The 17,661-nt window shown below is 34.4% G+C and overlaps 1 protein-coding gene across 1 annotated transcript in view; it reads right to left on the bottom strand.

Moving 5' to 3' along the window:
* Positions 1 to 17,661, bottom strand: part of LOC129218447 (putative fatty acyl-CoA reductase CG5065) — a 62,331-nt gene that overhangs the window by 33,537 nt on the left and 11,133 nt on the right. Inside the window, exons 2-6 of the mRNA XM_054852722.1 lie at positions 11,963 to 12,079; positions 11,688 to 11,863; positions 6,417 to 6,489; positions 6,210 to 6,319; positions 4,614 to 4,791 (exon numbers count right to left, since the gene is read on the bottom strand). Of these exons, the coding sequence (XP_054708697.1) occupies positions 4,614 to 4,791; positions 6,210 to 6,319; positions 6,417 to 6,489; positions 11,688 to 11,863; positions 11,963 to 12,079 (654 nt within the window). The remainder of the gene's footprint in view (positions 1 to 4,613; positions 4,792 to 6,209; positions 6,320 to 6,416; positions 6,490 to 11,687; positions 11,864 to 11,962; positions 12,080 to 17,661) is intronic.

Raw genomic sequence — 17,661 nt, 5'->3', positions numbered from 1 at the left:
CGTAAGCGCCGTGGCGCTTACGCCCAAAAAGGCCCCTTTTTTTTCTCGTAAGCGCCGGGGCGCTTACGAGAAAAAAGGTTTATAAATTGCCGATGCGACGGATACAGCAGGTGCGACGTATACGATGTTTTTTTTTAGTTTACAACATTTCACAGAGAATGAATTTTTTTGAAAAGAATGAAAATAATGGAACTTTCTTCGAAACGGTCGGAAATGTGTTCAAAATGTGATTTGAATTAAAAAAAAACAACAAAATTTTTCTTTTTAAATTTCTGGTAGCATTATTAAACACACTTTTTTCCAACAAGCAATTAACTACGCAAAAAAATTGAAGAATTCATAATCGGCGTGTCTCTTCTTTTTTGCAGTTTAGCTTCTACTGTAATTTAAGCCTTTAATTAAAGGGAAGATAATATAAAATTTTGCCAGAATGTGTTTTATTTCTTCAGTTTTTACACTGTAACAAATTTCGGAAACGTTTCTAGGTATATCGGAAACGTTTCCGAAATAATAAGAATCCTTCATCCAATAGCGAACTCCTCATTATTCAGAAAGCTTTTTGTTATTTCAAAAAATCTAGAAGCGGAAGTGAGGCGCAATGCTTCGAAACGTATTTTATCCTTCCAACACTGGCGCCAGTGAGTCGAAAATAACGAGAGCTTATTTTTTCCTTATCTATGGTTGCTGCAGTCAGCAACTGTTTAGCATTGGATTGCTTGTTATTTCATGTCTAGAGTGTAGTAAATTGTGCCGAAACTAATTTTACGCCTTTGCATTTTGGGCTGCCCTTGAGTTTTTAGACGATGTACGCAGCTATTAAGTTAGTTAATAACGATTTGCTTCTTTACAATTTCCGGTGCGATAATGATTACATATATATTGTGTGTTCAAGCTTGAATAGTTTCAACACCCGTTTTTATACTTAATGAAACGAAACCCTTTGGATTACTTATCCAGTTGTAATGGAGGTACTTACCTTTTCTTCTTATCATGTTCACTTGTAAGTATTAATGAATATTTTAAAACATGTTGTTATATACATTTATATTTTTGTTGATTTGCATTTGATGAGGCTCCAATTGTAACTGTTTTTGGATTTATCGAATTAATTTAAAGTTATCCTACATACCTATGTGCGCAGTGTACTATTTGTTGTAACCAATTGAAACTGATTAATTACGCAAAAGAAATAAGATTTATATTTGAGAAGCAATCAAAGAAAAGTTATTTCGAAATACTTGGATATACATACATTGGTTCAAAAAAAAATCAATTTTTTAATTCATTAAAAATATGGTAATGCAAATATTTTCTAGTATTGTAATATGCTTCACAAAAAATGTGCCAGTATTATTTATCTTTTTTATTATAATTTATTCATTTATTTAAAAATATTTATACCATTAGAAAATGGCCCAGTTATCTATTAGTAAGCAACATAGTTATGCAATTAATTCATGTGCTTATTCATTTTGTTAAATGTGGTTGACAATAAAAAATTCCTTGACATTAGTTTGTTCGGTAAATAACATTTCTTTCGTGGATATACTAGTTTAATATATGACAGTCAGGAGGAATGAGTCAGTGGCAAAAATGGAACAGCTGCATTTACACAAGCCGAAATAAAAAGAAATATTATTTCATGTCATTGTTTTAAAAGTGATCATTTTTTAAATACTATGTTATTAATATACAATGTACATATGGGGAGAGAACGAGGGGCGTTCACCACGCAGACTGCCATTGACATTTTCAGGGATTGCTTTTTTTAAGGGGGGGGGGGCGCTTTATAGCATTTTATGGGTTCACCATCACTCTTATGGTTTGGGGGGGGGGATCTCGTATATATGAAGTCGAGTAATCATGCAATAGAATTCAATGTTTTAATAAATAAAATATATAATACATTTTGCGCACATTGTAAAAATAAAATCAGTAACCTATTTTGATTAAGTATTTATATTTGTGATGAACTGGAAAAGGGCAAGAATAGAAGAATCAACCCGAATGGTTCAAACAGGAGGACTTTGTGTCATATTTAAATTCACCAATTTCTCTGTTGGCACTTTTCGGTACACTTTGTTCGTCAGAGAAATAGACTTGACGAGAAGGAAAGGTAAGTTCTGTCAAGTTTTATCCGAAAATAAAAACTATCAAGTTTGATACAAGATATGTTTTTAAGTTCTGCATTAAAAATACAATATGTTGATAATTTTGTCTTGAAAATATTGAGAGAAAAACTTAAGTTTAAGGTTTTTTAACAAACAATCCCACTTTTGAGAAAGTACCCCCCTCCCCTCCCCTGACGATTTTGTGATTAGGAATGAAACTACTATATTACTTCATAAATTTTCAAAAATTTATAACTGTGCATATGTTATGTTGTTAACCATGCTATTTGTCATTAGAAATTCAAAAAGGAAAATCCACGAATGATTCCAAAATTGCTTATATTATTGCTCTTAGATATGAAAGAATTGAAACTGATATGGTATGCAATACTATACTGCCGTGTGCAGGTAAACGGCAGTATCTGCAGAAATGAGTTTCCGAGATATTTGAAGAAACACTTTTTTTTATTCAATACTAACTATAGGAAAATGTTGGAAATAGAAGCCTTTTTCGCGCCCTTTTTTCAGCGGAAACCGAATAAGCGAGCTTGTACAATAAAGATAACGTACAATAGATGACAAAAATGCAAAAAAATGAAAAATTTGCAGTTACTGCCCTTTACCTGCACACGGCAGTATAGTAAAGAATTATATTGTAGAAAAAATCACGGAAAAAGGATTCTGAAATTCTCGGAAACCTTTTTTGAAAATTGTTTGGAGAGTTCCGAAATACTCGGAAACGTTTTCGAAACTTTCATGAACCACAGCTGCACAGAATACCCAGAAACATTTCTGGAAATTACGGAAAGAGGATTCCGAAATACTCAGACACGTTTCTGGACATTACAGAAAGAGAATTCCGAAATACTCAGAAACGTTTTTGAAAATTTCATGAACCGCAGCTGCACGATATACTCAGAAACTTTTCCGGATTTTTTTACAGTGTAGTTAAAAAGATTGCGCTAAAATGGGGAAAATGTTTAAATTTTCGAGTATAGATCGGAAAAATTTGCGGAATTTTTATTTCGCGGTTAAGTCCGAATCTCCTGCTTTAAGCATCATTTTTTGGACTAAGGTGCTGAAATATAAGCGAGTTTATCCTGTAATTATTTCAAAGTAAGTTCATAACTTCTTTCAACATCCATAAAGGCGATCGTTCAAAGTTTTTTTTCATGCGCAATGTCAAAATTTTCGGCAGCAATCCGAAAGTCCGTGGTTGCCGGATTTAGGGTAATTAACTATCAGTAAGTAGTTAAGAAATTTTTTTTTTTTTTTTGAAATCTTTAATCTGTTTAAATTGCATTCCAGATATCTCGAAAAAAAAAGTAACAACTTTTCTTTCATTGTTTGTCAAACTTAAAGCGCGACGCTTACGCCGGGTGCGGTGCAAACTTCCAAAAATACGGCAAGTGCGAACTTGCTGGCCCCATATGATAAGCTTTAAAGCCACAGGTGCTTTTGTGATTTGATATGAGCAAAAAAAGGGGAGGGGGGGAGAAATACAAAACCACATGAAAAGAATTGTTCAGTTATCACCACTTGATGAAGACGAGAAAAGAAGGGAGGATTAACATTTTAGTAATTTTTTAACAGAAGGAAAAAAGTACGGGTGGAAAACTAGATCATTACTAGCGATTATGGCGAGATGCGCATGTCCGCAATGAATGTATACGCACACCAAATATTTTCCTACAGCAGCGAATGCATCTGCGTCCGTCTATGTTATCCAACTATGATTACTATGTTTTACATAAGCAATATTAATTTTAAACAAATTAGAAGTAAAGAAGGAGAACTTTGAGTGATTGTCGCAAGATGTGCGTGCCCGCAACGAATGTATCCGCACAGCAGCAAATATATTCACCTTACGCGATTGCGTATATACAATCTATTAATAATTTTTACAAATTAAACAATATCAGTTTAAAACAAATTAGAAGAACTTGAACGATTATCGCGAGATGCGTGTGACCGCAGCGAATGTATTCGCACAGCTGCGAATGCATCCAAATTATGCGCTTGCGTATATACTATCTATTTATAACTTTTACAAATTAATTAAATAATATCAATTTAAATCAAATTAGAAGTAAGCAGTAAGAATTTGAGCAATTAATCGCGAGATGCGCGTGCCCGCAACGAATGTATCCGCACAGAAGCGAGAACATCCACTGAACGTGCGGGTGTATATACTATCTTGTATATAACTTTTACAATTTAATAAATAATATCAATTTAAAACGAATTAGAAGTAAAGAGTAAGAACTTTTACGATTATCAGACGACGTGCAACTCCGCAACGAATGTATCCGCACGACAGCAGATGTATCCGCGCGCTTCGTGCGCCTACATTATCTAGCTCTGGGGATAAGTGGGACACCCATCTGATATTTTACAAAATATCATCCCCGTTGGTTTCAAAAACGAACTATTCTTAAAAGGGATCAACTTACCCCAACCAACCCTAAGTAATTAAAGAACGATGATCTAAATAATACTTACTCTCACAACACCTTTCCAGACACTTATAATTATGGATGGCCTAATTATGGCAATCGGTAGATCAGATGCTTTATCAGCCAAAATGTTCTCCGCTAAACATTTGCTGAATGTGTATGCATTTGGCCATTTAGGTGAACACTGAGAAACTAGTTTCTTTAAAGATTCATCATCTCCATTTCTATAAAAAAACATTTAATGCGATTAATCACACTTTAATTTTACTAATGAAAAATCTCTGTAAGAACTCTTTCGTTAGCATTGCTAATACTTAAAAACTGTAAACATTATTTCTATACACATGAAATGCTTCCCAACGATATTTGGAATTTAAGAACTACAAATCTTTAAACTGCAAAAATAAAATATTTCTTCCAAATACAATCAGCATCATTTAAGGTACTGTTGAAATATAAATATTTTTCTCAGGCCCGTCATTTCAAAGTTTTCCACATTAGTCAAAGGGTATATACTCAATACATAATCCCACATACATAGAAATACATCGATTTCTCAAAGCCGGGAGCTTCAATTGTCCTCTCCTGAACCCCATAGACGGGCCCGATCCTCCCCCCCCCTCCAAAATATTCAACTTTTTTTCCCTCCTTTCGTTTCAGAGGATTTCTCAAAAACTGTGTTCATTCGATGGCATTTGTTTCAAAGAATAATTAGTGCCTCCAACACAAGCGAAACGGTTTGCATTTATAAAAATTTAACCTTTATTTATTTATTTATTCAGACAATACAGTCTCAAACTCTGCACTCGATAGTTCGACTGGATAGAAAAAAGTCAGTCACACGACAGGGCAAAAATCCCTCGCGATAAACCAGTTTACGCGCATTCCCGATAACCCTACATTTTCCCAAACTATTTTTCGGTTCACATTAGGCCGAGTTTTCGGGACTCTGCTAATTTCTTTTCGTGTTTTAAAAATTATCATGCATTTTCCAACCTCTCATTTATTTCCCTCCACATATTTTCAAAAGAAGGTTCTATCGTTTAATAAAAGAAATCTTACTAAAACTAATTTTAAACACACTGATGCAAAAACATTAAAAATAAATAAATTCTATTGCATCCCTTGGTAAAAAAAAAAATGTACTGAGCCAAGCACACAGCTCGCTTTTTATTCTTAGTTTGTGTTTTTTCTTTAATACAAAATAGTATTACAAAAAAATAAAATTACTAAAAAAAAAAAGCTCAAAAATATTATTTTGACAAGGGATCACTTAGCGTACTAGCATTTCGTTACGCTTTGTTACTGGTTTATCAATACCGACATATTGATAATGTTTGATCCTAACTATCATTTATCTATTCGTAATCATTAGGGACATAATTTACAAATATGACTCCGCTATGACGAAATGAATACTGCGAGTTCATCACTACCAACCAAAATATTACGTTCTATGATATTGGGCTTTGATTCTTCCTGTAACAGATACTCTTGAATAAATACATTATACTCCCCCCTCCCCCGCCTACCTCTGAATCATGCTAAACCAAAAAAATATAATTTTCATTCCTATTCTCTTCTAAATTATAATTATTAGAATGATGTAGCGAAAAATTGCGACGGCTCTTAATACACTTACTTGAGTTCATCTAAGTATCTTTGAGCAGGGAAAGGCAACCTGTATATGATTTCTTCTATTTCATCTTTCCTGTTGCTGTTTGAATAAGCTGTGGATGTATAAACCAATGTCTAAGAATGAGAAGAGTTATTAAAAAGGCATCCGAAATGAATTTGAAAAAAAAGCAAGTAATAAACAATTAGAGACTATTTAATTCAAGAAACTTACGTCTAATGTTTTCAACTTTCGGCAAAATTCAACTACGTTATCAGTCCCTATGGCATTTTGAATGAGTACAAACCTGTAAGTATATAAGGGTATTTGATATTCTAATAACTCATTTTATACTAACATTTATACCTTACATGAAAGAGAAACATTTGTATACAGTGGCGGCTCGTGCCTTGAAAAAGGGAGGGGGCCAGATCATGGGTGCACTTGCACCCTCCCCCCCCACCCCGGTTTTTTAAAAAGAAAAAAGAATTTTTTTTAAAATATTTTTTAATACTTAAACTTTCTCAAAATCTCAAAATAATTCTTTGTGTTAAATATATAAAATTAAATTCATTTTAAACTCCAAATTATCATTATTGTACGCTAATTACTTGAGGGCAAAGAGTCAAGAAAAAAGCAAACGGTCTAACCTTGTGCAAATGAAGGCTTCTTCCCTTACTGTATGTTCTTTATTTTACATAGCCTGAACATTCAAGCTATGTAAAATAAAGAGCATACAGGCAGGGCAACGTTCTCTGGGAATTCTGCTGTAAATATTGGAGTTCAATGCGTTAATGTTGAGGGAGAAAAAAGAACGGATAATCCGCGGCAGAGTATAATCCGTACCTCGTTAACTTTACGCTTGTTTAACATGTAATCCGCGGGTTATGCGCAGGAAAAGACTACAATCCATTTTTTTAAACTTTAAGCACGTACGCACACACAAAAAAAGGGAAAATAAATTAAAATATAAATTATTGTCTGAAAATAGTGAGGAGCTCAGGCACCCTCCGGCCTCTCTCACGAGCCGCCACTGTTTGTATAGGTTATTGTCTGGGGCGTCCCGAACTCAAATTTTTGCGAGGGCAAAAAGGCTCAATTTACCGAATGGAACTGCAAATTTTGTTGAATGATAAAATATTGGTATGCACACATAAGTATTTTTATCGAAAAGGACCATTTGGGAATTTAAATGTTGCAATTATGTCTCCAAATTTGCCGAACAGTCAGACAAAATTTGTCAATTGAGAAATTGTTTGGTCCGGGCGCCTTTGATCACTTTGTAACAGAACTCTTTGCTTCTGCACCTGATTTATCAATTGACTGATAAAACTTAAGAAGTAGAAGTTTCATACGAGCGTACTGTTGTATTTTATAGGTTAGGCATCTGGTACAGTAGCGTAACTAGAGTTTGTAGGAGTGGCTCTCGCCAAGGGCGCAGCAGCCAGAGGCGGCATTTCGACCGATTGAAAAAAAAAATTAAAAAATTCTAGATCTTTTTTAAAAAAAATTGATCCTGGGAGTGGTGGACGTTCTATGCCGGATGATAACAATTTTTTTCGGGAAATGGACAACTTGAAGTGTCCAGTTTTTCTTAGGCTAAATATTTGTTTTCATTATAATAAATAACGTTAGCATTTAAAATCTTATTTGAAAAAAATATTGGGAAGCGCCTTAGCGAATATATAATACTTTTGTTTTTGCCTGCATGTAAATGGTCGTGTTTTTGATTCAATTTCAGATTAGCAATGATGTTGTATTTGCTTTGCTTTTCTAATTATAATAAAAAAAAAATTCATGTTTTAATCTAAACAAAAAGTTTTCTTCTTCCTTTTAGTAAATGTGTAAATTATGTTTATTGTACATTGTCCTAGTGGTTTGAAACAAATTCTATTAAAATTTAAAGCAGTGTTGCCAGATGGTCAAATCCAGATTTCCCCAAAAAGCGATGTTTTCTATCAAAATTCCCCAAATACAAAAACTATTTTTCCACTAATATTTTTATAAAATGAATCGACTTTCTCTGACATTTTTGTCTCTTGAAAAAAAATTTTTTTCCCCAAATAGCCAAATTTTCTTATAAAATTCCCCAACTTTTTTTTTCTTCCCATTTTCGCTTTTTTTTCGACTTTATCTTTTTTTACCTTTTTTACTAATAATAAAGCTGAAAGTCTCTCTCTCCGGATCTCTCTGTCAGGATCTTTGTGACGCGCATAGCACCTAGACAGTTCGACTGATTTTCATGAAATTTGGCAAAGAATCAGTTTGTAGCATGGAGGTGTGCACCTTTAAGCGATTTTTCAAAAATTCGATTTGTTCTTTTTCTATTCCAATTTTAAGAACATTTTCTCGAGCAAAATTATCATAAGATGGACGACTAAACTACCAAGTTATAATGTGGAACCGTAACGTGGGCAAGCCAATTGGCGAGAAATTTATCATGCATTATTTGTAAATATACAGGGGAACCAAAATACCTTTTAATTTTCTACTACGGGCAAAGCCGTGCGGATGCCACTAGTCATAAATACAAGCGCCTGTCCGAGAGATAAGAAATAGCCAAATTTTTTTTTTTCTACTCTCATTTACTACTCTGCTTCTGTATGTGCATTTAAACTATGATTTTTATATATATTTATCCAAGAACATTCTTCGTATACTTATTTTTTGCCTGTTTCACGTATCAACTAGTGACTCACGCTAAACTATTAATGCAAATTCCGTAGCATAATATTCCACATAATACGAAATGCGAATTCCATAAAGTTGAGCAAAGCTAAACCAACGCTGTTTGAATGTAACTACTAGATGTCAAGACGCAAATTTAATCACAATTTTTTTCCCCAGGTTTCCCAAGAAATTTTTTTTCCCCTGAAGAATTCCCCTCAAAATCCATTTCCCCAAAATTTCCCCAGAGAGCACCAGATTTCCCCAAAATGGGGAAATTTTCCCCAATCTGGCAACACTGAGTTAAAGCATTTTTGAAAAAATAAATACATTTCTATCAATGGAACTAAAAATGTTTATTCTCATTTGATTCAAGAACGTACATTATTTACGAATTGCAAATATTATTGGTTTTGTCGAATTTATGTGAAATTGTGGGGGGAGAACGAAAAGTTTGGGAAAGGGGAAAATTCTCAATTTGCCGAATGATATCCCAATTTTACAGAATGATAAAAAATTTTAGCATGCACACATATGTATAAATAACATCTACTACGAAGAAACATTTGGTATTATTGAAAACAATTTAAAAAATGAAAATAAGGATATGAAAGTGGCAGCAATAATGTCTCCTAATTTGTCGAATCAATTAGTCAAATCCCCCCCAACAAAAAAATTGGGAGGTCACAGTGACCTCCGGTGACTTTCCATTGGTGTGACCCTGGGGGGGGGGGGGCGCAATTTCTTAGGTTCGCCAGACCCCGTAGGTACGCTACTGATCTGGTATATGCTTTTAGAGGGCCACTGAACGCTAAACCACCACCTCCGATTACTTACAAGGGTGAGTAAATCTATGTTTGAGACGTTTTCAATCCCATGGACTAACTGTCCAATCTCTGACAAAGACGAATCATTTTCCCTTTCATTGTGTAACATTAATCCAAGCACAAAAACAACAAACTTGTCGCATAACTTCTATAACCTTGACACGTGCTACACCTTAGACTCACGACTGTAAATAATTTCCTTAATGTTTTGGCTCCTTGATCTAGCTACATATATTTTTAAGTTATAAATCAACCAAAAAGGGTAGGTAAAAGAAAAAAAAATCTCTGTTCGTTTTTATTTTTCTCGTCCGCCGTCTAATACTCCGTATTAGATATTAAAAGCAATAAATCAATCAAATGAAAAAAAAAAAAATACAGCAGCTTTTTTTTTTTTAAGTGTTTTGTGAAAACAGTAAGATCTAATTGCTTTTTCGTGAATTTCTCGATCAGAACTTTAAAAATAGAAAGGTCAAAAAAATGCTGACCAAGAATATGCAATCCTTTCTACAACAAACAAAAAAAAAAAAAAAAAAAAAAAAAATCAAGTTTCCATACTCATTGGCGAAAAAAGTTTTCTTGGGTTTCTTTAGAAGCCATTTTAATTTAAAATTAAAGATGTATATGAAGCATCTAGAAGCAAAGGAATATACGCCCTAAAATTAAAAATTTGGAAATGCATAACTTCTAGTGCAAATGGTAAGCAAAACACTTCTGTTTCGAGCTAAGAGATGGTACTAAGTAGCAGTAGGAGTAATGAAAGGTTGAAGAGCGTTGTACCTTGGAACACTGCTAAATTCTATAAGAATCGATTTTTAGCAGCCAGTTTTTGTAATCTCTAATAGTACCTAACCTTCACCACTAAATGGTGCCATAGTAAAAATTAGCATCAAATGAGTAAAATTGATTGGTAAATTTAATCAACTGAATTTTTTTGTTATAAAAGAATAGTACTTTAAATATTTTGCTTAAGAGAAAATAATGATAGTGCATCCTGATTGACCAACATTTTGTTTTTCTTTAAACAACGTGGCAAATTGTGCCTTGGGACAGCCAAACATTTTGTACCTTAGCACACGTTCCAAGGTACAAAATGTGCATGGTTCTTAATAACTAAGATATGTTTAGGAACATGGAACAATATTCTAATCTTATGTAGTCTTTTAAAAACATTTAATGTTAGATAATAATTCCATTATTCATAATTTAATTCACTACCATGGAAAAAATATTTTGTTTTCTGGTACAAAATTGGTTTAAGTATATGGCTGTTTCCTGAATCATGAAGACTTTCGCATAGTACAGCAGGATGTGTCCCAAGGTACAATAGAATGTTGTACCTTGGGACAGCTTGGAATTTTTACCTTAAATGGCTGGCAATATTTTATTTCCAAACTCTCTGAATTTTAAAAAATAAATTGCATACAAGTATGTTGGGATATTTTAATGTGACTTTTAGATTTTAAATTTGATTCGAATAATTGACGTTAAAAAATAAAATATGAAAAGTGTCCCAAGGTATAACACTCTCCCCTACTGCTCATCTTGATCACAATCATGGTTGGCTCGACAGCTCTTTGTGGAACTTGGCCCTCTTTCGAAGGTTCAGCCAGGCTGTTCTCTTAAAGGTGCTGCTATACCGATGGAGCTCTCTCATAGAAAATTTTGAAATTGGAAGTCCCAAAAATACGATTGTAGGCCTAATTTGATGATGTTAGGAAGAAGGATGGAGTACGGTACTCTCATTTAGAAACTTAGAAATTGAAGTTAATAGAACGCAATTTCAGGGATCTTTATGTTTTAGAAGGCGGCTTTAGGGACTTTCCCTGGAATTTTCCCTTTTTTGCTTGTAATTATGAAGGTAGGGAATCGATCACAAAAGTAGGGAATTGCCCTTTTGTGCCACTCCCAGGAAACGGCCCTGGCAAAAGATCCATATCAACAATTGCAAATCTTCGTAAAATTTGGAAACAATGGTTGACAAATATTCTGATGAAAAAGGGGAACTATTTACCTAAGAGGCTTTAAAAAACTTATAGTTGCTGCGCAGTGGAATACAATAGATGCTTCTTGTGCAACTTTTAATGCATCAGCTTCATTCATACCAAGGTTATGAAGACTAACATCTCCAGGAACAACATGAACTTTATCGAAAATATCAGGTTGCTTTTCTCTGAGTTTCTCAAATATCTAGAGGGGGAAAAAATCGATTCTGAGTTTTATGTATACAGACAATGCAAGACGAATAAAATCATTCAAAACTGAATCGAACATTTGACAAACCCTTACCTTCCTTTTAAATATCTGTTCTTTTCTACTACGGGCGTCTACACCCTTTTTCTCTCTGAGAAGTATGTAAATTCGACATATTCCTGGGCAGCAACGAAGCAGTATTTCGAGCAAAACCTAAAAAGTACTTCAATATAAGTCACAGTAAAAATGAGAATTTACTCATTTATGCCATTTAAAACGCAGAATTTTAACTTCCAAAAATACTTGAAACATTCAACAAGTGAAGAGCACAGGGAAGAAAGGCGAAATGTCAATTTTCCAATTTTCGGAAAAATAGTCTTGGAAATTTCAAAACCCCAGCCTTTCTTACATGAAATACACCGCCAGCTCAGTAATTTCCAGCCGAGGACTACAGTTTCGTGCTTATTAGCACTCATCAGCCCGGCATAGGAAAGTGACTGAGCTGGAGATGGAAAACCTCTTAAGGAAGCCAAGAGTGCCAAACAAACTGGTAGCTAATATAGAATTAGCGCAGACCAAACGAGTGACCGAAGCAATGGTTCGGTTCAACTCGAGGATTGAAGGCAAGGCATGGTATATTCAGTACAAACACTCAGTGTTGTTCTGCTCAAACTAGGGTTTCCAATCCTGCAATTCCGATCCCGAGGGATCTCGCATGTTATTTAGCGGGATTAATCCCGCGGGATCGAGAGAATAACCTCGCGGAATTTACCATCCGGCAAAAGATATTCCATGCAAAAGTTTCCCGTATGGCGTCCATAAAACGAATATTTATACAAGTATTATCTGAAATTTTAATCACCTTCCTGTGTATCTACAAGTAGAGCAAGAAAAACTTAGTCTTATATGACGAACGATATATTTACCATTCAAAAAAGCAGTAAGAGTAGAGTTTATTTTTCTGAGAATTGGTATTCTCATTCGAGCTTTCAATATTCATAAGTTCAGTAATTGCAAAAATGCTTAAAAGTAAGCATTTTCGAAAACCATCACTAAATATTGAAACTGAGAAAACTGGGCAGTAGAAGAAATTGAGAAAGTATATTACAGGGTGCAAAATCCGCTGGAGTAGCTTGAATGCAATGTTAGAAAGCCTCTGTATTCTTAAGGAATGCGCTCGAAATCTTTAACTTACTAAAAGTGCACAATATTTTTTTTTTCAAAAAAATAAAGCAATGAAAAAAGCTGCCATTTTTTATTTTTCCTCTCTAACCTGTAGAAAGTGCCAGTCGAAGTCTCTGTCGCTATGAAGCTAACAACATAAATGTGGGTGGTATCTTTAAAAGTACGTTGGATGAATTAGCTGGGCAATCTTCAATATTCGGCACGACTCTAAAAGAGGCGACAAAAACTTGAATGAAACACCAAATGACTCGCTTGACTGCAGAAGTTTTTGGTTGTCTCATTAAAGCGAGAGGTAACATCGACGAAATTATTTTAAAACTTTTACCGAGATCAGCGTTCACCCCCTGCTGTAATAAATCAAATGCACTGATGCAATGACCACCGTTAATGAAGCAACAAGGCAAATTAAATTGGCAAACAAGGCAAATCAAACAGATATAATTTTTGTCGATATTTGAAGCTCATGAGAAAAACCCCTAGCATAAGAAATGAAAAATCTATTATACAAAATGGTGAAGTTTATGGGGATCTTTCGCTAAATTAATAAATCTCAGTAAAACCAACTGCAGTGGAGCCACATCATGCCTTTTCATCAAGCCCATTATAGTCCGGGAGTCGGCTACGAATTCGGTCAATTATTTCCTCTCGAACGAGGCATCAGAGAATGGTATCAAAACGCCTCGTGAAAGTCAGCTGCGTGTCCGTGGGAGGCTACCGCCGCTCATCCCACCCAATCATGTAAAAAAAAAAAAATCAAAAAGTCAGTCATTTCCTCCCGGCTGAAGTGTTGTCAAATTATAGTTAAGACAATATCTTGAAGGAAAATAAAAAGTCAACTGACATAACGCGGTGGGTTGTGAGTCAGCTGGTAGGTCGAACGAACATAAAAAAAAAATCCATAATTTCCTCTCAGCTAAGAATTTGCCCGATGACAGCTTATATGCAACTATGATTAAATACACAAGTCAGCTGGATGTACCCCCGGTGGAAAAATGGTCAGCTGGTACATTGAAAGTTGAATCGATTTTCAGAAAGGGAGCAAGTCCAATGGATTCCCGTAGGACTTATGCCCTTTCTTAAGTAATCGATTCAGTTATGACGCAGGAGATAAGCGGGAGCATCTATCGCCTAGACAGCTGACTAGTTTTCCCTCGACTTACTGCCAGCTGACTATTAGTTAGAGAAGTATAATAACAATCAGCTTACAAATTTTGATCTGGGAGGAAGTGACATGTTAAATTATTTTCGTTATTTCTTAAGATCGAAGAAACACACGCTAGCATAGCATACAATAGTGTTATCCAACCTACTGCCTGCGGGTCACATTCGTCCCGTGAATGGATTTGGTCCAGCCAGCGGGAAGCTTACAAACCAAATGACCGGCCTTTAGTTTATAATACACAGTCGAATCTCGGTAACTCGATGTTTATAACTCTAATATTCCTTTATCTCGAAGATTTCATCGGGTCCAAAACTCTTGAGTGCTGTGGAAACTTCCCATAACTCCAACTACCTATAACACGAACGTTTTGGCCGGTCCCTTGGGACTTCGAGTTACCGAGAGTTGACTGTATTTTCTTTTTGAATGCTTTAGAGAAAACTAAGCCCAAAAAATCTCAAAAACCGCACTATTGATCGCTTAAGAAAATTTCGTGGGTGGACGGCGAGGAGCAGGGGTACCACTGATTAGACCAGGGGGTTCCAACCTTTCAGGTTACGTGCCCCCCTTTGAACACTGATGTGAATTCACGCACCCCCCCCCCCGTACACTACCTTAATCGGAATTAGAAATTAACGCTGATTATTAAAGAACATGCGGATAAGTTTGTGCACAGAATTTAATATTACAGCACGTAATATAATTTTGTGCAGCTAACATTACCTACAGTACATATTACAGTAACAACAGCAATTAAAGAATAAAAAACCAACCAAATTAATTTGAGGTAATCTAGGATCCGGTAAGGTTGGCATTTAGTCACTTTCATAATATTAACGGGAGGGCTGCCACTGTTTGTCCCAGGGAAAGTTTAAGTATTAAATTGTTTAAGTATTAGAATAGAATAACGTGTACTTTCCAACAAACTGGTTATTTGAAGAAAATAAATGCAGTAGACGCCGGTTAATTGAATCAGTGGTTAGTTGAATCAATCGCTTTAATGAATCAAATTGTCAAAAACAGAATAAAATCCGGCTTTATTGAATTAGTCGCTTTGTTGAATCAGCCGCTTTACGGTATCAAAACTTTAGATCAAATGTGATTCGTGTAAGTGGCGGCCACTGTATCAATAATCTTGAGAATACTAAATAACCATGTTTAAACTTTACTGAATGTTTCACGTGATTTGAAAAACATTTTTAGAAAGACTGTGCGAAATTAGTTTATGGATTTTCGTAAAAGCATCACATATATTCGTAAAGATTCACATTTCTTTTAAAAATACGAATTTCTTTCGCAGGTTTGTGGTTTAAAACGTGCAGGGTTTTACATTAAGCCCTGCCAAACTTTTAGACAATATACTAAATGAATATCATACTGAAATTTAAAATAAAAATATTGCAAATTTGATGAAATATGGACAGTTGGAACGGGGGCATGAAAAATTTTTTTGGTTTCTCTTGCTGACATCCTTTACTTTTTACATACTTCCGACAGTAGGTATAATAAACGGATACTTTACATTGCTTTCTAAAAGCAAAACTTGTTAAGCTACAATCAACTCAGAGGTTGAATTCGTAAATTTTACAACAGCGGAACACTATTGAAAAATAACTGGAATTTCAAACGCTCTCTTAGTAGTAGCAATATGAATTTGATACTCTACCTATTAAACTTGCGTCGAAAGGGAAACTACTTAAAATACTACGCGTAAGATACATATTTTACGCTGCCAAACCGGATTGTTTTGCGATGAACTTGAAGATTTTATTTTTTTCCGTCACAAGTAGGCGCGTGCACAGAAACACAAGAGAATTTTCAGATAACAACATGGGGAGTGGTAATATTATAAGTATCATCATGCTTCAAAGAAAATTTATTGTTAGGCATCGTAAAAAAAAATTAAGAAGCATAAAATGAGGAACTGAATATCATGAAATTAAAAAAAAGTAGATGGAGGCATAACTATTTTTAAAACCATTTTAGTAAAAAAAAAATGCTTGAATGATGCAATGTTTGTGTCACTGAAAATTCCCCTGACTTGCAATCAGTGGTATAACCGTAATCGTATCTTCTTTAGATAATTCGTAGCAACTCCAGTTACATTAAGTTTGACGTGTCATGTTCGAGATCCTCACGCGTGTTGTGTCTTGTTTAACAATTGTATTTCAGTATTCGATGAGTGCCTCTAATTAAAATTAAATCAATCTAATTCTGACAGTTACTACCCAGTTATTCAAATTCTAGTTTAAATTTTGATAGTGACAATGCTTTAAGAGAAAAAAGTACAGAACTAAAAGTCAAAAATAATTTTGTAATTTTTTCTACATCATTGCATTTGTATTTTTTGAAAAAATAGACATGTTCCTTAAAAGTTTAAAATTTGCATTTTCTAAAGGATTTTCGGCCCATATCCTACAAAATGATCACGGACCCTTTCCGTAAATATAAATAACGATACATTTCAAATTTAGTCATCTTTCATTAGCTCTGAACTAATACACTTATAAATATGCCAGCCTATAAAATTTGCTTTTCCGCCGATTATGAATTTCTTAAATATCTAAGACTATTAAAAAAACAAAACAAAATCATGCAAGCATGTTTTCAGTTTCCATTTCACTTTTATTGTTATTATTTAATTTTACACCAAAAAAATTTCCTTTTTTTTTCAGTTTGAAAAAAAAAATGTATTGCAATATTCAAAGATCACGTTCAAATGAGGACGCTAATATTTGAACACCTGTTCTACGTTCTTGAAAGCTTGCATTATCGCTTTTAACAAAGCTGTAACAATTTGCACAATGACAGTTTATTGATTAAGTGTTATTTTTGTAGCATTGAGAAATTTGACATTGATATGGCCAATAGCAATTTTTCTTGGAGGAAAAATATCGACGTTTCCATTTTCGACAATTTCCTTGTCAGCTATACAAATACAACAAAGTATTAATTATTGGCCATTCAAACGTTGATAACCGTAAGAAATCGGGAAAAATAGAAATCAGAGTGCCTGGTTTCCGAATGCTTTAGCAAGAGACCGAGGAAAATCGTTGTGTAGGCGTTACTTGGAATATTTCAATCCTATTTCTCCCCCCCCCCCCCTTTTTTTTTTGGTATTCTGATTGGTACTACTGAAATGGAAAAGATGAGCTTTTAAGAGTCTAAAAAGTACTATTGAAACTAAATTGTAGCAATATCTATTTTTTTCTTCATGAATTTTAACATTTCTCTCAAGTTTACTTCTCATCTGGAAGGGAAGTCACTGTGACATCTCAAAAATTTCCTTATTTGGCAAAAAATTTGTCTGATAATTCGGCCAAGTTATCATCATTCGGCAAAATTATCATTTGGCGAAATAGAGTTCCATTCCACAAATTGAGATTTTTTGCCCTCGTTAGTGTTTGCATAACATTTAAGTCTCCAAAAGCAGAAATTATATCACCCAGGA

Source organism: Uloborus diversus, chromosome 3 (genome assembly GCF_026930045.1).
Source record: "Uloborus diversus isolate 005 chromosome 3, Udiv.v.3.1, whole genome shotgun sequence".
Lineage (NCBI taxonomy): Eukaryota > Metazoa > Arthropoda > Arachnida > Araneae > Uloboridae > Uloborus > Uloborus diversus.
This window is presented reverse-complemented; position numbering and strand designations above follow the sequence as displayed.